Below are 20,824 nucleotides of genomic sequence, written 5' to 3' on the forward strand. Positions count from 1 at the left end.
GCAGTGCAGGAGTCTATGGAAAATCCCTAGATAGTAGGCATCATGGTACATTCATCAAATTGTGCCCGGAAAATCAGGACTGGTTAGACACATAAGGTTTGCAAAAGTGACCACTCTCTAAAGAAACAGAGTGAGATAAAAATGACTGTTGAAGTACATATGACATCAATTGACTGTTCTAAATGTCCCATCTTCGATTCTCTGTTAGTGCCTCCCACATCTTTGGGCGTAAGTGGGTGATAAATCTGCCTCAGATGCATTTTTCCTTTGGTAGTGAGGTGCAAGTACACCACTGGATACAGACCTTATGTTGAAAATTGTGATGCTATGTTGGGATAGGTCTGGAAGGTACTTAGGTCAAATGCTCAAACACAATACATTAACAATTGATAAATGTACCCCCGTTCCCATACAGGTTGAGAATACAAATGAAATATTTGCACCGCATATTGCTTATATTGAGTTTTTGATTAGATAGCCAAATCAAAACGCTGTCCAGGTGGAATTTACATATTATTTCTACGAACATGTTTTCTTTATGAATTTGCTTTTTGATGCATGTTTGCCCAAATTAATTGAAATGTTTTCTGATATTCTCAAAGGACCTTTACATTCTAATAATGTATCTTGACTATCACTTTTTTCCACAGTGACAACTTGTAAGAGCCTGTAGTATTGACGTCTGGTAAACCGGAAGATGAGCTATGTTAAACCAGACCTTTACAAACAATCTGTAGTGTAGCATCCTTTCATATCAGACACGCCTTGCTGCATGTGCACCTCGAGTAACATCCTGTGGTACGGCACCCTTGCCTATAAGACACGCCTTTCTCCACAGTGACTTCTAGGTAGAACCAGAGATATTTTGCCCCCAGTCTAGTTACACAGGCATATCAAGTAATTGAATACTACCTACATTCTGTTCTTGAAAGACTCTAAAATGCCAGACAATAATTATATATAATTCCATTTGTGATGTCACCCAAGATGTCATGAGTGATGTTTTGAGAAGTGTTGGCAGGGGCAAGTTTTGAGTGCTATGCCAACATAACTGGTGATTTTACCTGCTGTTCAGGTTCATGTAGCATAATTGTAAGGAGAGTTGTGCCACTACCTATGTATACATATCAACATATTTTGCTAAATGAGCCTCTGTTGTGCTTGTCAAGGTTGATAACCTTCATTGCAATTTGGTGTTGTCAGCCTGTTCCCAGACGTTAATAAAAGTAAACTTGTCGAAATGAATTTACAAATAGTGTAGAATGAAAAACTGTGTTTTAGATATGTTATTTTTGTATTTCAATACTGGCTTTCGAGTCATTTTAGTAGATCTAAACACTCAAAAATATTGTTTGCGAAAGAACACCTGTCTTCACTTTAAATTAACAGATATCACACAAAAATCATACCCATTATGTATAATACTTTATTGCATTAGGTGTAGGACAGTTTTTGTTCGGTTATCAAAAATACATTTTAGCACTTAAAAGTTGAAATCATTGTTATACTCATGAGATAACAACCACTGCTAGCCACAGCAGCATGTGGAGTTGTTGCAAGGCTTGTGTCTCTGCAGCACTTGTAAGAATGACCAATTCTTATTCGAAAAGATGTAGCGTTTCTAAGGACAAAAGTCTTCGATGCCCATTCTGAAGAATTTGTCCCCATGCTACTTTTATAGACATATAATAAAAAGCATGAATTCTCAGATGAATGAACATGTTGGAAGTAAGGCAAAACTGTTATCATGTACATTATGTATTCACATATGCATATATAGATATCTACACAGTGCTCATAAGATGGAGGCAGGGAGGAGCCTCCTTCCCTGACGTGATTTCCTTGTGGATGGCGGTGGCAGAATTACATCACAGTGAAGGATACACTATTATGGTTGACACTGTATGTCATTCCTTTGCAATGGCAGGACGAGAGGCAGCCTGTGGTACAGCAAGAGCACAGTTCTCGAGAACATTAGCATGGGCTGAGGTAACCAAGACTGACACTGTATACATATATCTCTTGCAACACATGTGCTTTAAAAATCCTTGGCATGGCATTGCGTGCACAATGTGATGTGAAGTACATGCAGGGCAGCATCAGGCACACATTTGAAATTTGCAGTGTGGTCACAGGATTCTTGTCAGTTGTGGTATCTTCAAACATTGACAAATGTATACATATATTGTCGTGTGCACAAATATTGTCCCAAAATATGATCTACTGTTGACAATTAGTGTCTAATCTAAAGTTTAGGCATCATGGCATGAAGAATGTAGGTGAGAAGACAGCTAATGCAAAACGCTTTAGATCCCCCAATAATCGCATAACTAGGTAGACTGTACATTGCCATAACATCTTCTCAAACTTTGCCTTAAAATGATAAATGTGTTAAACATGCTAACAAGCCATACAATATATCAGTATAATCAGTACTAGAGGATATCAAAATCAAGGTGTTAGTCTGCCTGATACGCATACATGTAATACATTATTGGTTTTGCAACAGATAAGGGTTTGAAAAATCACAACAAAAAGATTATCAGTTTGTAATACAGTACTGTCATTAAGAGCTGTTAAAAAAGGCAGTGGTACTTTGGCTGTCAATTGCTGTACATGGCACCCGCAAGTCATTGTGTGAGTGCAGCATCCCATATACTGCAACAGTAGGGTCAATGTAAGCAGGGCTCCTGTTTGAGTGGCAGCTGCGTTGCTAACCATAATATGGCGTTCACCGTCACACAGATTCTACCTTCACTAGATTATTGTTGGTAACCATTGGCGAAGGTTTGCTTTTAATCCGCTCAGCTGCATCATTGGAGCTGTCCTGGAAAAACACATTTGCAGTACAAATAGAAACCACTATCCTCTTGTATTCTCGTCTAAAGTTTTGGTTCAACAGTCCATAGATGATGGCATTAAGGCAGCTATTGAAATAGGCCATGTAATAACTGCCTACAAACAGCCACTCAGGGATCCTTGGAATAATCTTGCCTGGGTTGACTGCCACAGCCAGGCCTATGAAGTTTAAAGGTGCCCAGCAGACCGCAAAGAGCACAAACACGACAAACATGGTAACAAAGTTTCTGAAGTCGTGCGGTGTCAGTTTCGGCTTGTTATCCGGCTTCACCCTGCGCCGCACTTGAATGACCAAGATCCAGATTCTTAAGTAGCAAAAGGTGACTATGGCGATAGGAAGTATGAAATGGAAAAACACCACAGCTATGGTATATGCTGAGCTTACAGACTGTGCAAATGTGCACGAGTAAACCCTGGGATCGTACTGCAAGGACCCGACAAACAGATTTGGCACAATAGCAACAAAGGTCAGCACCCAGATCAGAATGACGTAGCACAGGGAGTTCTTGTCACTGTAGAGCTTGTCATACTTGAGACTGTGGCAAATGTAGCAATAGCGGTTGATAGCAATTCCGGTGATATTGAAAATTGATCCAATGACACTTATACCCATTAGGAAGCCGCTGATCTGGCAGTGCAGGTATCCCAGGTTCCATCCTTTGTGAAATATCGACGTTAAGACCAGAGGGTATGGATAGAATGCCACAACCAAGTCTGCAATTGCCAGGCTGACGACAAATATATTGCCTGGAAAGGAATACAACAGCATCAGTATGGTGCAGAATTACTTTACATGTAATGAAACGCAAGTCAGATGCATGATCAGATTATGCAGGATAAACTTATACAAGAATGACGTTACCATATAAGCTGCAAACAATAGGTCACAGTTCCGTACATCATAATAAGTGCTCGATATTTCTAAAGTTAATGAGGCAGAGATTAAAATGATCACACTTATCTATGGGGCAATCCGTGAGGATATAAAACAGCACATGTTTGGCCTAATTCCGAGTGTGCCGGTCTGATAAAAATGCTCCAAAAATAACAAATCCGCCATTTTTACCAGACCAGCACACTCTGAGTTTACCAGTTGGGGCAGTGAACTACAGGCAGGCCTGACCTGCCAGGAGTTGAGGCCCTTACCAGCAAATAATTGCCCCAATCACCGGTACATCCAGTACCAGTGATTGCGGCAAACACATTCCATGGTGTTCTATGGGATTCAATGGGATGGGAACTTACCGCTGTTTCCGGTACCCGTAATATTCGGTAATACCAGGATATCGGGTGCTAGTAATGGTAAGGCATGGTTGCCGGTAGCCCACCAGTAGTACAGGCGAGTTACGGGCAAACACGTAATGAGGCTCATTGTCTTTGAATTTAACCAGTTGCCGTAATCTTGCATGCAGGAAGGGCATGTTTATTGCCTTGCTAACCCTATCCTGCCTTGCTGACCAAAAATGTTCATCTCCACCGACAAAGGATGTGAAGTGAAACCTGTGGTTTGATAAAAGCACATTTTGGAAAGACCGATTTTGAAAGACTGTTTAGAGACCGCTCCAATCTGTCTTTCTAAATCAAACTATCATGACCCTGGCACACAAGAGTACGTACAGGGGTTGACAGGCAGGGCTGTGCTGGAAGTGGAGAGATGTGGGCACCTAAGGTAAGTGTTGTGGCATTCTGTGAGTGTGTGTGTTTGTGTCTGACTGTGGTTGTGGGGGACGAGGGGCCTGTTTGTGGCATGAAAGAGAGGGGGCAGGTAAACAGGAGTGCATTCGTGTGTGTGAATCAGTGTGTCTCTGATGGGTGCTAAGGGGAAATGTTTTGTGATGGTACCAAACTGCTGAAAACAGGAGAAATCCAGAACAAAAACTGTAGGTCGAGGTGAGACTTCAAGCACAGAGGGAGTGTGTACATGCTATTGCACTGTACTTTCTTGGATGGATTCAAAGATGGCTGCTGACCAATTTTAAGACTTCCTCTAAAAAATCAGAACTAAAGGTCCTTCCAATGATTGTGCATGCTCAGATAGATCATGAGACCCCTCCTGCCAATCCGGGAAAAGCCAGTTATCACAAGTCTTATCTAAGGACCAGCTCTCAGCACAACAATGAGAGGGAGCTTCAGAGTGGAGAGCTGGAAAGATGCAGAATGGGATTTTATAGAATGAAATAATTTGGAGAAGGCTGAGGGGAAGAGAAAATACAGTTGCAGCTAGATAGGCATAGCCTCAAGGCTGGTAAAAAGCTTGTAGAAGGTGAAGGGGAATAAGGAGTGGTGATGCGCAATAACAGCAGGAGAAAGGAGGAATGTGAATAGGGGAAAGGAGGCATAGCAGAAAAGGATGCATATGAGAAAAAGAGGAGGAAGAATACCAGTTGAGAGGAGGAAGGGTGAGGAGGAGGAAAAACATTAGGAGAGGGGTTATGGAGATACACAGAAATTTGGTTGGAGGTGGAATTAAAGGAAGAGAGGATGCAATCTAGAGAAAGGTGTCTTAATGTTATATACAGAAAGTTAAAGCACAGCATGCAGTGAAAGAGGTTGACGAGGGGTCATGGGCCCTACAAATGCTGAGGTGATAGTGGTGCTTAAAGGAAAAAACAAACCTGAAAATGATGACCCACAGAAGGTGGAGGAACAAGAGAGTAGCAGAGTAGAGAGATTTGGAGAGGGGGATTGAGAGTGAAATAAAAAGGGTTTGGAGCAGTGGTCGAAGTGTACGAAAAGAAGTAGTGGAAGTATGTTCCCTGCTGGCCTGAACCCACTCCCGACACACCCCATCAATATGTCCCCCGTACACACAATACACCCCTTCCCCAAACACTTGCAGCTGCTTTTTAAGGGAACGTTCAGTGCAGCGCACTGAAAATGCAAGTTTCAACTTCTTCCTACACTTTTATTTTAAAACGAAAGCATTCTGGAACTGTTTCTTTCTAAAATAAAAGTATAGGAGCTGTAAAAGGTCTTTTAAAAAAGTAGAAGAGCACCATCCCGACCGCTCCCGCTCACTTCGACCGCTGTATGGAGGAAGGGAGAGACACACACTAAGTTTGGGTGTCAGAAAAGTTGAAGGTTGAGAACAGAACATAACAGGAGGTGGAGAAGAGGTCCTCATAAACACAATACCAATGTGACTCGTCAAGGAGTTAGATGGAGACATGGTTTAAGGGTCTTGAGTCAGAACTAAAAACAGGGAGATGAAGAAAGCTCCATAACCCAAGCTATAGAGAAGGTCAGGTGGACCATCATGTGGTGGAAGTGCTGGGGCGCATTTACACCTCGCTCAGCCCTAGCTGCCACCACTGTGCAGGCACATACAATACCCGGAGAGCCATGCAAAGGGGTCTCCCTCGAGATGAGGAGCACATAACCTGGTTTTTACAAAAGGCGAAACCAACCTCAGCACTTGTTGGAACCACAGACATTTTGTTTGGGAAAATCGAGACCATTTGGTGCCCATAGACCAATCATTTGGGGACCAGATATTTATTGTTTGGAGCTCAGACACCTGTTGGAGCCCATGACTTCTCTTTGAACTCAGAGGCATTTTTCTTTCAATCCAGAGATTTTGGGTGGAAAGAAGAGGCTTTACAAATGAACGCAAGGAGAAGCCATCCTGTACAGTGTTGGGTAAGACACTAAAAATATGACTCACCACCACGACAAAGAAAACAAACTACTAAAAACTTAAATCATAATTTGTTACATACTGCGTTCATTAAGAAACTCATGGTTGGTATGACATATACTATCAAAACTGGAGTCATACATATTCGGGGCTTTGTTTAAATAGGAATGGTTTCACTTTTTCATACTTCTGAACATGGCAATGTCTATGTGACAATAAACTGCAAAATCCATGCTTTAACTATTCCAAAGAATCAACATGTGGGAGCACAATTACAGACCAAAGTTGATATTACTGCATGCTTGTGGCAAAAGAAAGACAAGGAATTTCACAGTTGGTGGTGTTATGACTAGCAAATTGTAATCTTAAAAGGGATTTAAATCCATTGCATATCCCCAGTCAGGAACATTTCTCTTAGCTCTGTATTGGGGGCATGAACGAATGGAAAAATCCTGTCAATCAGTGCCTCCCAAAATCTTGACAAACAGTGTCTCCCAAAAGTGTTCTCTTGCTCACCTACTGGTAACTGTGTTGAAACAGTCAAGGTCAGCTCATAAGAGGAGTGTTGCTCTGTAAATAGTAACATGTGAAGAGATAGGACTCAGCATAATAAAAGACAAAAACATAGAAGTTATACAGATATAGTAACTTATTCATAAAGAGGGTAACTATGACTTACCCTTGACTTTCTCATGCACAGGGATATTTGCTCTGAGCACCTCTTACTTTCTCCTGACTTACTCATTGTAGTTCAGGAGTCAGAATAAGTCATGGTAACGGTTTTTGTGACTCAACTAGCCCTCTCCAGGAGTCGGTCATGAGTAAGTCATAGTTACCCCTGGCAACGTCTTTGATATTCAAAGCTATACTCTTTATCTGTTTGTTTCAGTAAAAGGTGAAGTTGGATACAAATTCGAAATATGGGATGTTTGGTGGACACCATTTAGACATTATACTCTTGGTTACACTTCTCCAGGGGTCAAGCGAAGCTATATCGCAGGGCGTTCATCTGGGCAGGGTAAAACTGGATGGCATTTACAAACAATGTTAGCGTGTTGCCATGAGAAGCAGTCTTTGGATCATAAGAGCATGCAAGAGCTTCCACAAAAATGTTTCTTCAGGGGGCTTCTTCATTGTTGTTCAGACTCTACTATTGGCAGAATATGGTTGCAGAACCGTGGTTACAAAGGAATGCTGTAGTTGTTAGGAAACTAAGCTTTACATTGGAGGATGGCATCCATTCAAACACTTGGTGGCCAAACAATCAAGCTTTTCAATTTATTTCCCCAGAAAATCGGTCAGGTGTGAATTCAAAATTGTTGCGAGACACCATTCAGGCAACCAGTAATCTTTGGTTCTGCCAAATGCAGCGCACATTCTCTGAGGCAGGCAGAGGCCATACGCATGTATGAAATCACGCTTGTGTCATTCATTTTTGCAGGACACAATTAGGCTGCTGGCATCGGTAGTAGGGATAAACAGGGGTTCTCTAAAGAGACCCATATTGGGTAGAGCAGGCTTTACTAAACTTCAATTATATGCAAAGGTCTGCAACTAGTCTGTGGCGTCATCTGTACAAGGAGATTCAGTCAGCTAACAGGGGCCATCTATGCATCCAAACCCTGAAAGTCATAAGAAATTGCATAGACAAATTTAGAGTTGCATCTCAAATGTGGCCTTAGATGAAAACAGCGACATATCAGAGAACCTGTAAAGATCCTGGAGACACCAACACCCTATTTTATTAATGCCGGTTGCTGTCCCGAACATTCAGAACAGCAGGGCCTTTGGTAGACCCTGCACCTTTCTGACTCCCTTCCAGTAGAAATCTGAGACACCTCAAACCATTGTCGGTTTTGGATAGATGAATTTTCACATGCAAAATAGTGTGCATGAACTGTGCATACGTAGAATAGAGAATGGAAATTCATTATGATTCCTGTATGTTCTTTAGTTTTGGCAGCATGGACAAGACAATCATGTTCCTTAAGCATGTTGTTAATGTTTTGGGAAACAGCAGAAGGGTCTTAACAAAGGTCTCAGATAGCAGTTATCAGCACCAGATTCATGATTGTATTTGAAGAGTGTGGCACACACAAATTCTGAATTATTAGTTAGCCCCATTCAGTAGATTTGTCATTTGTCTTTGAAAGACTGAAGCGGCGGAAAGAAAAAAGGGAAATCGTCATGTGTAAATAAGGAATCCATGAAGTAAAGTATGATGTTTTTATTCCTCTATGGAGGGTTATTTAAACATTGAAAACATATCCATGTCTCTTACTGGGCTTAACATCTGTGAAATTATGGGTGGGTAAATCTTTCATCTAAAGTATTCTTGTTTAAATCTGTCAGGTAGAAACAGAACCTAAAGTTTCAACATGATTTACAAGTCACTGCAACCAGGACTGACAATTCTGTTCTTACTCAATAGTGTATTCTTACACGAGCTAAGCCAACTTACTTTTATTTAGTTCCTTTGTGTAAAGTGAGATAATGTCCCATATACAAAGCAGAATAGACAATTTTTTTATTTTTTATTTTGATGGGAAAGATATTTTAATTTTCCAATTTCCTTGAGAGAAAAACTGAGAACATGTCAAACTGACACACTGAGAACATGTCTCACATCTAAAAAATGTCTGCCATTTCACTAGCCTCGGTTTGCACTGTAGTATAATTTAGCGTATTTTGGAGTGCAGCGCCACTGCATGGGATCACATTATTGCTGTAATGTGGTACAGCAAGCCATGTGTTGCCAGTGTAACATATGGACATGTAAATGAAGACAGGCTACAGATTTTAAAAGCACACAATTTTTTTTTTCTCACTTGAAATGCCTCACTTACAGGAGACCACATTAGATACCTGATTGACTAACTTAATGAACAAAGACTAACACCAATTCTAACTCATTAACATTATAATGTGTTCTCCATGTTGAAAAAGGAGGCAGGCTGAGATTCATTTTTAAACGTGCATTTAGATTTTTTTCTCTTTCCTCTGTTCACTGTCTTTGCAGGAAATCACTCCGCATACCAGGAAATCAGTTAGATACAGTTGCCTTCTGTAAAAGTGAGCTATTGTTGAGGAAGGAGGATATGATATTGTGAATTTGATTGGTGACACATAAGCCTGGGGGATGTAACAGAGGTTTCTTGGGGTAGCTCTGAGAGAATGAAGGGAGAAGACATTTTGCAGAGCTACAGTGAGGTCGCCTTCGTTCTGCTGGTGAGAGGTGTCATTCTAGCTGCACTGTTGACCATCAAAGACTGGGGGTTCCTGGTCACTTAGCACCGGCTAGAGAACTGCAGATTGCAGATTGAACTGCATGTTCTCGCTGTGTGCTTTAAAGAAAAAAGAAAACCCTGGGTCACTTCTCGGAGGCAAGACAGGAGATTTTGTGTGCTGGAGAGCTACAAATAATCACGTAAAATTTGAGGGAGTGTCGTGTGAATGAAGTATTTTTCAGGCGGGAAAGATATCGATATGGAATCACTGTGTTTAAATGCCACATTATAATGTTGCCATCTAAATGCTGTCATATTGATGTACTGTTCTATTCATTGTTGCAAATGTAAAATGAAATGTGTTGTATTATTGCATTTGTTTCTCTTCTGTTTATTTTAGAAAGGACTGCCTAGCAAAGCTGGTAATGTATTATTTTGAAATGAAACTATTAATACACACCACCTGTGTAAGGGTGTTTTTGCTTCTGTTTTTCTTTGGTGCATTTAAACCATGCCATACAAGAAAAAGGGAGGTTGTTAGGTAATATATGTGTCAAATTTCCTATAGAGATGAAGTAATGTCATTAGCAATTATAAATAGTTGTGTGCGTGATTCCACTCAGGGTATGTGTGTGTGGCTTCTGAGTGGAATATAATACAATAGTCTTCTGAGCGTACATGAATCAGCAGAGAGAGGCCTCTGGAAAAATAATCTCACTAATGTAAATAAACTAGTGATAATACCACAGGGGTTTGTGAACGCTATATGTGAAAATTGTGGTATCCATAAATGTAGGTCCGAGGCCTCTAGTGATCACACGAACAGACCAAGCAAGAAGAAGGGAGTTTGTATATTAGGGCCACAAATAGAAAAGAAAGCTATGCTCACCACTATACCACAACAAAATGCATACCAACAAAATGTATCTGTGTACTGAAATAATGCATAGTCACTATACCACCATAAAGCCAAACCCAATCTAAATGCAAGGAGTAGTCATTGCTAAATTACCTTTGTTTTGGCTGTAAGAAAATACTGCTAGGCCCCAAATTTACACAAAATACCCTCCAGAACTTCAGATTTATTAATAATCATCAACTATTAAAACTGTCTCTTTCCTAAAAATCCATCAAGCTTAATATTCAAATGTGTAACATGTTTACAAACTTATATGCTTGCACCTTTAAATGCACAAAATACTTCACCCAGAGCTAGATGATATTTAATTTCAACTAAGTTCCATTTAACCTTTATAATTAAGTCCCTTGGCTAAACATAGGAACTAAAAAAGAGCTTGTCAAAAGGGCTGGGTGCCACCCTGAGCTCGTGGATGCTGGAACTGGAGGAGGTATATCAGGGATTCAAAGATCAACCCCAGTGGGTCGCTGCTCTACAGCTGGGGAAGTCACAGGCATACTCACAATCCCACATGAATCTATTTATACCTGTGAAAAGGGAAACAGCTTCAGTCCTAACTATGGTATTGGTATTCCTGCAGAGCTAGTTCATTCAAATAGCCAGTCCCAGGCATACATATTGAGAGTTAATGCCTTTCCCTTTGATGGTACAGAGCTAGATCAGAATTACATGGTTAGTGTTTGGATACATTTCTTTATTTTGCAGGAATCATTCAAATGAGGTGCATCTACTTGGACATCACCATCCTGATGCTTATCATGGCAGAAACTCAAAGTTAAAATATGGACTAATCTTTGACAAAACTTGGCATAAAGTTTCCCCATTACCAATTGGATTTTCATCACTATACTAAACCCTTGGATAAAATAAGACATTTCTTTTGAAAGGGAATATTGGAATATTCTTTTCTCTCCTCATGAACCATTGCTACAAACAATGGGGAAGCACGTGTTGAGAGATTATTGAGAGATTATCATTAGCTATACAAGCTAAAACAAGCAACAATTGCAATACTTGCTAGACAAAGCTACACTGATATCAAACCCAAATTCCTTGTTTGTTTGAATGGGGTGTGATGTAACACCCAACAATTTTCTTCAACTCTGAAACAAATTAAATTGGATCATTCGATTTTTTGAATCTCCAAAAAGTTTGGATGTTTCATTTCCTTAATTGGCTCACCAATCAATCTTTCACAAACTAGGTTGCAACACTTGAGTTTCTTTCTCATCACTACCTATTTATCATTTAGCGTGTGTGGCAGCCACACTCTTTGGGGAGGAACTTGTGCTTGACAACCATTTCCTTACCTTGATTACCAATTGCGCTTATGCAATTGCTGTTGAAAAATCATACAGAGGAAGCGCCAAGGGCGAGCTCTGTAGGCTGCAATATGTACTTCTAAGTGAGGCAGCCCAGTGTAGATTGAGGAAATCCCGCTGATATAAAGTCATGTTTGAGAGAGAAACTGAATGAAAAGAAGAAAATGGGGTTTTATGTTGTGAGTGGCCACACAAAGACACATACACTGTTTTCCCACTCCTGCTTGCATCACAGGTATTACAATTTTGACATTTCCCCACAATGAAAGCTTTCTATTATTAGCAAACAACTTAAACTTTCTCTGCTTACTAATGTTTTCATTGACTTTTGATTTACACTTTGGGAAGAGAGGGGTATTCCCGCATGTCCGGGATCATTTTCAAATCCAAGATGGTGGCAGGCATTAATATAACATCTGGCCAATCCCCTTTCAGCCCACATGACCACAGGCCCATGACCCAATAATAGGCCAGTCCAGGCTAGCCTAGACAGGTGCAATCCATGCCCCTAATCACCACACAAGGGGGGAGAGACTAGACTATAAAAGCCACCTTGGGCGTTGTAAAAGTGTGGAGTGCTGGAGATGAAGTTGGTGAAATGTGGTTGGAAGAGAATGTGGAGTGAGAGGTCAGTTGAACAGGAACGAGTCTGGGAGGAGTTAGTTTGAAGTTGGAAGGATAGATCTATAATGTAGGACAAGGTTTGTCATTTTTATAATGTCACATTTGAGTTGGAGGTTAGTCATCAGGAAGGAGTTGCATTGCAGCGGATGGTTACCATCTGACAAGAGAGGCTTGTTGGAAGCAGTGGTGGTCATTTGGAGGAGAGAGTTAAGGTACGCAGAGAAAGCAGGGATTATTATTGTAGAAGATGAGGCGACTGAACTGATACATTTCAGCCACAAGGGGAGGCACACTTACTCAACCAGAAAACAGAGGAGGTCAGGTGATAACCCAGAGCAATTCAAAACAGGGAGGCTGCAACAGACTACGTAAGTCCTGGTCAGTCTCTAGAGGTGGGATGAGGTATAAGATCATGTGTGTGTACTGTTCTGATTCCTCCGTTCACTCATTTTCTCAGGCCTCCTCGCCTTTTACAAATCCTACGCCACTGGAGCTGGTGGGTGGGAGGCTCCAGACATCACCTTTGCATGTTTGTTAGGTGGCTATTGTAACTGCACCTACCTGGTGTTTGCTCCATCGTGGGCTCTCCACTTCAGGTGCCATTGCATTGTGGGTAGAGAGCAGTGTCTAACTAATCAGTGGACCAGTACAGCGAAGTGCAGAACCGTACAGACACACCTGGCTCTTGGGATGTGGGGGATCAGTAATTACATGACTGCTTTGCAGCAGCACTCTGCCTTGGATTCGTGGAATGTGGTTCTCCAGATTAGTAGGGTAAAACCCTAGTGCAGGCTCCCCTCTTCAGGCCCCTTGGTGCATTTGGTGGAGAGCCACGTCTAACCTACTGGGGGATGCGTACAGTGACTCAGGGGAGCCGACAGATATGCATGACCCCTGGTAAGAGGGTGCTAGTGCTCACCTGTCCGCATTGCAACAGCACTCCGTTTCAGCAATCCCTTTGCTGTTGAACTGCAGTTCAGTTGTGTGGGGTATAATAGTGCAACTAGTCAACCTCTCGATGTGAAAGTATAGTGTGCGTTTTACCAGCACATTCTGTTGTTTTAGTTTTGGGCTTCAGGCACAGAGCTCTGAGCTCAATCTGCCATTCTGTGGATGTCCAGCCATGCCCTCCGCTAGTGGTGGTTTTGATGATACTGCCCTTGGTGCTGTTGATGATTTGGATGCTGCTGCTGTGGCCATATCTTTTCATCTCCTCTCAAGACTCTACTTGTTTCATATTTAAGTGTCCAACATCCACAAACATTCACAAGTCTTAAAAGTAGCCTTTTCCAAATTCATGTTGAAAATTCATTATATAAATTGTGGAATTTCACTGCCAGGGAGGGCAAAGCATGTACATGGGTTGATGGTGAAGCAATAATTATCACAGTGCCTCCACCAACATGTAAAGTAGAGTTGCTGCAATTTTACTTTCAGGATTTTGCTTTGGGATTTCCAGAGAACCGGATCAAATTTTTTCTACAATGCACAGAACTAACAAAGACTAAACAAACCTGACATTTGATCAAAGTTGGATCTCAGCGATGTCATGATGTTGTCTACTGCTGTGTGCATTTGCCCGCTGGAAATAAACACCATATGTAAAAAAAGATTATGAGTATGGGAAGGTGATTTGCGCTCGAGTCAAAGTAGTTGAGCACAGTCAGAGGCCTTCAAAATGGGTTTCATTGAAACTTGCACGCTACCGTTGTACCGCAGGGATTTGGCCTCTTAGCTGTTTACTTTACCGAACGCGGGTATACAATTACAATTGTGTATTATCCAAGTCCGCTCCCATTTTGAAGGGCTCTGACTGTGCTCAACAACTCTTTAATTCATGGCGACCAGGCATAACTCCATTACAGGTCTCAGAATCATCATATCAATCTACAATTCTTCATTTCCTAGGTGTTACCAGATTACTATTAAGAACATTTCACTATTAAAGGACAAGTTTGTCCATACAGAAATCCTCACTTCCAATCAAGAATTTGGCCTTGAAAACGACCAGTGTGTCGAAACACGTGTCCGCTGTCAACAGAATAAATCATACGATCTTCTAAATGTATGTGTTTGGGCAACATTGTTATTACAGTTGTATCTCTTTACTCAGTTTGACTTGAGCGCGAATCACCTTCCCATACTCATAATCTTTTGGTCTCTATTTTTCCAACCCTGGTGGATGAATTGGAGGGAAAAGAGTGATTGCTGCCAGTACACGTCTATATGGTTCTCATTATTCATTTTAGAGTGGACAGGAGGGCACAGTTTCAACGTGTATCTAATCCACCAATTGCTACATTTCTTACCATATGTAAAAACATGTATATAGAAAAGTCCAAGTTGCGCATTAAATTGAATCTCAAGCAATAGTGTGACATGTTTGTCTGTTCTTTTGAATGCATTATAGTAGTAATGTGTTTTGTGTATCTAGCATGTGGCCAAAAAGTAATCTTCAAGGTAATCTCTGAAAAGCATATCATTTGTAGTTTTGTGAGATGCCCAATTCTTCTGAATGCACAGATCATCTTATTCACAGCGGGGGCATGTGCGTTTATGGATGGGCATGATGGAAACACACATATTGACAATCAGTCTCTCTAAATAGACTACCGCCCACATGCATTGGCTCCTGGAATCCACGTGGCTGGAGTCCTGGTATCAACAGGCATCACTCCTCCCATGCTGAGAGATCAGTTCTTCAACACAGTATTTTATAGCCTAGTTATGCACTTGGTCCATGCCAGGAAGGTTTAGCTCATCCAGATCTGTATGAGATGTGGCCAGAGAGAGGTTTTCTCTCTGCCGGGCTACTGTAGGTACATGTTGTTAGTAAGCAGTTCGGATAGCATAATACGTGCATCATTGATGTGTGTTTCTTATGATGTGCTGCAATCCATTGCGTTAAGATTCAGTTTAGAGGATAGTAAGCTTCCAGTGTGAGCATCACATATTACACAATTACCACCAGCACCAGATCTGACTCTCCTTTGTTTCCACTGTCCAAGAGATCAACTGTTACTCCAGTGCCGTGTATTTTCCCCTATTTTAGCTAAAAGCTGCTCGTTAAGACTGGAAACTCCTTTCTAGTAAATAGTTTTACAAAGGTAGCGGGCGCCCCTCTCTCGCAAGAACAGACATGATAACCTGTTCAGTGGTTATTAACCACTTGAGAGTTCGCAGCCACTGCTTTTACTCACTGTGCCTTTCACAGATGGGAAATATCCATTTGCATATCAGTCTTTGTCCTGCCCAGGGGCAGTCCAGCACCGAAATACAATGGCAATTCCAATCTGTACTATTTGTTAAGGAACCTGGGATTGGTAACCCTAGGTCTCCTGGGGGCAACCAGACGTGGTCTCCCTCTCACTGTGCTTAGAGAGGCATCAGCTTCACCTCACTGATGATCCCCAACAAGGGTGAAACACGTGTATGGGGTTGCTGGTGGTACTCTCGTTCAGATTGGAATTGCCATTGTATTTCGGTGCTGGACTGCCCCTGGGCAGGACAAAGACTGATATGCAAATGGATATTTCCCATCTGTGAAAGGCACAGTGAGTAAAAGCAGTGGCTGCGAACTCTCAAGTGGTTAATAACCACTGAACAGGTTATCATGTCTGTTCTTGCGAGAGAGGGGCGCCCGCTACCTTTGTACTATTTGTTAAGGAACCTGGGATTGGTAACCCTAGGTCTCCTGGGGGCAACCAGACGTGGTCTCCCTCTCACTGTGCTTAGAGAGGCATCAGCTTCACCTCACTGATGATCCCCAACAAGGGTGAAACACGTGTATGGGGTTGCTGGTGGTACTCTCGTTCAGATTGGAATTGCCATTGTATTTCGGTGCTGGACTGCCCCTGGGCAGGACAAAGACTGGTATGCAAATGGATATTTCCCATCTGTGAAAGGCACAGTAAGTAAAAGCAGTGGCTGCGAACTCTCAAGTGGTTAATAACCACTGAACAGGTTATCATGTCTGTTCTTGCGAGAGAGGGGCGCCCGCTACCTTTGTACTATTTGTTAAGGAACCTGGGATTGGTAACCCTAGGTCTCCTGGGGGCAACCAGACGTGGTCTCCCTCTCACTGTGCTTAGAGAGGCATCAGCTTCACCTCACTGATGATCCCCAACAAGGGTGAAACACGTGTATGGGGTTGCTGGTGGTACTCTCGTTCAGATTGGAATTGCCATTGTATTTCGGTGCTGGACTGCCCCTGGGCAGGACAAAGACTGATATGCAAATGGATATTTCCCATCTGTGAAAGGCACAGTGAGTAAAAGCAGTGGCTGCGAACTCTCAAGTGGTTAATAACCACTGAACAGGTTATCATGTCTGTTCTTGCGAGAGAGGGGCGCCCGCTACCTTTGTACTATTTGTTAAGGAACCTGGGATTGGTAACCCTAGGTCTCCTGGGGGCAACCAGACGTGGTCTCCCTCTCACTGTGCTTAGAGAGGCATCAGCTTCACCTCACTGATGATCCCCAACAAGGGTGAAACACGTGTATGGGGTTGCTGGTGGTACTCTCGTTCAGATTGGAATTGCCATTGTATTTCGGTGCTGGACTGCCCCTGGGCAGGACAAAGACTGATATGCAAATGGATATTTCCCATCTGTGAAAGGCACAGTGAGTAAAAGCAGTGGCTGCGAACTCTCAAGTGGTTAATAACCACTGAACAGGTTATCATGTCTGTTCTTGCGAGAGAGGGGCGCCCGCTACCTTTGTACTATTTGTTAAGGAACCTGGGATTGGTAACCCTAGGTCTCCTGGGGGCAACCAGACGTGGTCTCCCTCTCACTGTGCTTAGAGAGGCATCAGCTTCACCTCACTGATGATCCCCAACAAGGGTGAAACACGTGTATGGGGTTGCTGGTGGTACTCTCGTTCAGATTGGAATTGCCATTGTATTTCGGTGCTGGACTGCCCCTGGGCAGGACAAAGACTGATATGCAAATGGATATTTCCCATCTGTGAAAGGCACAGTGAGTAAAAGCAGTGGCTGCGAACTCTCAAGTGGTTAATAACCACTGAACAGGTTATCATGTCTGTTCTTGCGAGAGAGGGGCGCCCGCTACCTTTGTACTATTTGTTAAGGAACCTGGGATTGGTAACCCTAGGTCTCCTGGGGGCAACCAGACGTGGTCTCCCTCTCACTGTGCTTAGAGAGGCATCAGCTTCACCTCACTGATGATCCCCAACAAGGGTGAAACACGTGTATGGGGTTGCTGGTGGTACTCTCGTTCAGATTGGAATTGCCATTGTATTTCGGTGCTGGACTGCCCCTGGGCAGGACAAAGACTGATATGCAAATGGATATTTCCCATCTGTGAAAGGCACAGTGAGTAAAAGCAGTGGCTGCGAACTCTCAAGTGGTTAATAACCACTGAACAGGTTATCATGTCTGTTCTTGCGAGAGAGGGGCGCCCGCTACCTTTGTACTATTTGTTAAGGAACCTGGGATTGGTAACCCTAGGTCTCCTGGGGGCAACCAGACGTGGTCTCCCTCTCACTGTGCTTAGAGAGGCATCAGCTTCACCTCACTGATGATCCCCAACAAGGGTGAAACACGTGTATGGGGTTGCTGGTGGTACTCTCGTTCAGATTGGAATTGCCATTGTATTTCGGTGCTGGACTGCCCCTGGGCAGGACAAAGACTGATATGCAAATGGATATTTCCCATCTGTGAAAGGCACAGTGAGTAAAAGCAGTGGCTGCGAACTCTCAAGTGGTTAATAACCACTGAACAGGTTATCATGTCTGTTCTTGCGAGAGAGGGGCGCCCGCTACCTTTGTACTATTTGTTAAGGAACCTGGGATTGGTAACCCTAGGTCTCCTGGGGGCAACCAGACGTGGTCTCCCTCTCACTGTGCTTAGAGAGGCATCAGCTTCACCTCACTGATGATCCCCAACAAGGGTGAAACACGTGTATGGGGTTGCTGGTGGTACTCTCGTTCAGATTGGAATTGCCATTGTATTTCGGTGCTGGACTGCCCCTGGGCAGGACAAAGACTGATATGCAAATGGATATTTCCCATCTGTGAAAGGCACAGTGAGTAAAAGCAGTGGCTGCGAACTCTCAAGTGGTTAATAACCACTGAACAGGTTATCATGTCTGTTCTTGCGAGAGAGGGGCGCCCGCTACCTTTGTACTATTTGTTAAGGAACCTGGGATTGGTAACCCTAGGTCTCCTGGGGGTAACCAGACGTGGTCTCCCTCTCACTGTGCTTAGAGAGGCATCAGCTTCACCTCACTGATGATCCCCAACAAGGGTGAAACACGTGTATGGGGTTGCTGGTGGTACTCTCGTTCAGATTGGAATTGCCATTGTATTTCGGTGCTGGACTGCCCCTGGGCAGGACAAAGACTGATATGCAAATGGATATTTCCCATCTGTGAAAGGCACAGTGAGTAAAAGCAGTGGCTGCGAACTCTCAAGTGGTTAATAACCACTGAACAGGTTATCATGTCTGTTCTTGCGAGAGAGGGGCGCCCGCTACCTTTGTACTATTTGTTAAGGAACCTGGGATTGGTAACCCTAGGTCTCCTGGGGGCAACCAGACGTGGTCTCCCTCTCACTGTGCTTAGAGAGGCATCAGCTTCACCTCACTGATGATCCCCAACAAGGGTGAAACACGTGTATGGGGTTGCTGGTGGTACTCTCGTTCAGATTGGAATTGCCATTGTATTTCGGTGCTGGACTGCCCCTGGGCAGGACAAAGACTGATATGCAAATGGATATTTCCCATCTGTGAAAGGCACAGTGAGTAAAAGCAGTGGCTGCGAACTCTCAAGTGGTTAATAACCACTGAACAGGTTATCATGTCTGTTCTTGCGAGAGAGGGGCGCCCGCTACCTTTGTACTATTTGTTAAGGAACCTGGGATTGGTAACCCTAGGTCTCCTGGGGGCAACCAGACGTGGTCTCCCTCTCACTGTGCTTAGAGAGGCATCAGCTTCACCTCACTGATGATCCCCAACAAGGGTGAAACACGTGTATGGGGTTGCTGGTGGTACTCTCGTTCAGATTGGAATTGCCATTGTATTTCGGTGCTGGACTGCCCCTGGGCAGGACAAAGACTGATATGCAAATGGATATTTCCCATCTGTGAAAGGCACAGTGAGTAAAAGCAGTGGCTGCGAACTCTCAAGTGGTTAATAACCACTGAACAGGTTATCATGTCTGTTCTTGCGAGAGAGGGGCGCCCGCTACCTTTGTACTATTTGTTAAGGAACCTGGGATTGGTAACCCTAGGTCTCCTGGGGGCAACCAGACGTGGTCTCCCTCTCACTGTGCTTAGAGAGGCATCAGCTTCACCTCACTGATGATCCCCAACAAGGGTGAAACACGTGTATGGGGTTGCTGGTGGTACTCTCGTTCAGATTGGAATTGCCATTGTATTTCGGTGCTGGACTGCCCCTGGGCAGGACAAAGACTGATATGCAAATGGATATTTCCCATCTGTAAAAGGCACAGTGAGTAAAAGCAGTGGCTGCGAACTCTCAAGTGGTTAATAACCACTGAACAGGTTATCATGTCTGTTCTTGCGAGAGAGGGGCGCCCGCTACCTTTGTACTATTTGTTAAGGAACCTGGGATTGGTAACCCTAGGTCTCCTGGGGGCAACCAGACGTGGTCTCCCTCTCACTGTGCTTAGAGAGGCATCAGCTTCACCTCACTGATGATCCCCAACAAGGGTGAAACACGTGTATGGGGTTGCTGGTGGTACTCTCGTTCAGATTGGAATTGCCATTGTATTTCGGTGCTGGACTGCCCCTGGGCAGGACAAAGACTGATATGCAAATGGATATTTCCCATCTGTGAAAGGCACAGTGAGTAAAAGCAGTGGCTGCGAACTCTCAAGTGGTTAATAACCACTGAACAGGTTATCATGTCTGTTCTTGCGAGAGAGGGGCGCCCGCTACCTTTGTACTAATCCTTTCTAGTAAACGTTGATCTAACGCGAGCTTTGATCAAGTTAACCACAGTGGTAAAGCTTCTATAGCAGCCGCCATTACAGCTCTCAGGATTGCCTCCTGAGGAAACCCTGAGTGCGGAGGTACATCCAAGTTTATACTATCTGGAACTGAAACCAGAAGGACGTTTTTTGTTTTCTTTATGTTTTGTTAAAGGATGCAAAAGGTTAATCCAAGAAGCAAGGTATTCTGTCTATAGCATTTTACGTCTATATGTTCTTTAATTTCTAACATGTAATCGTAACACACTGCTTTTCAAATGGGAG

General features: G+C 43.2%; 1 protein-coding gene across 1 annotated transcript in view; it reads right to left on the minus strand.

The window, feature by feature from the left end:
• Window positions 1–1,406: 1,406 nt before the first annotated feature.
• Window positions 1,407–20,824, minus strand: part of MTNR1A (melatonin receptor 1A) — a 1,119,084-nt gene continuing 1,099,666 nt past the window's right edge. Inside the window, exon 2 of the mRNA XM_069631549.1 lies at window positions 1,407–3,606. Coding sequence (XP_069487650.1) covers window positions 2,738–3,606 — 869 coding nt within the window. The 3' untranslated portion in view covers window positions 1,407–2,737. The remainder of the gene's footprint in view (window positions 3,607–20,824) is intronic.

This window comes from Ambystoma mexicanum, chromosome 6q (assembly GCF_040938575.1).
Source record: "Ambystoma mexicanum isolate Mex_15411 chromosome 6q, UKY_AmexF1_1, whole genome shotgun sequence".
In the NCBI taxonomy this organism is placed as follows: domain Eukaryota; kingdom Metazoa; phylum Chordata; class Amphibia; order Caudata; family Ambystomatidae; genus Ambystoma; species Ambystoma mexicanum.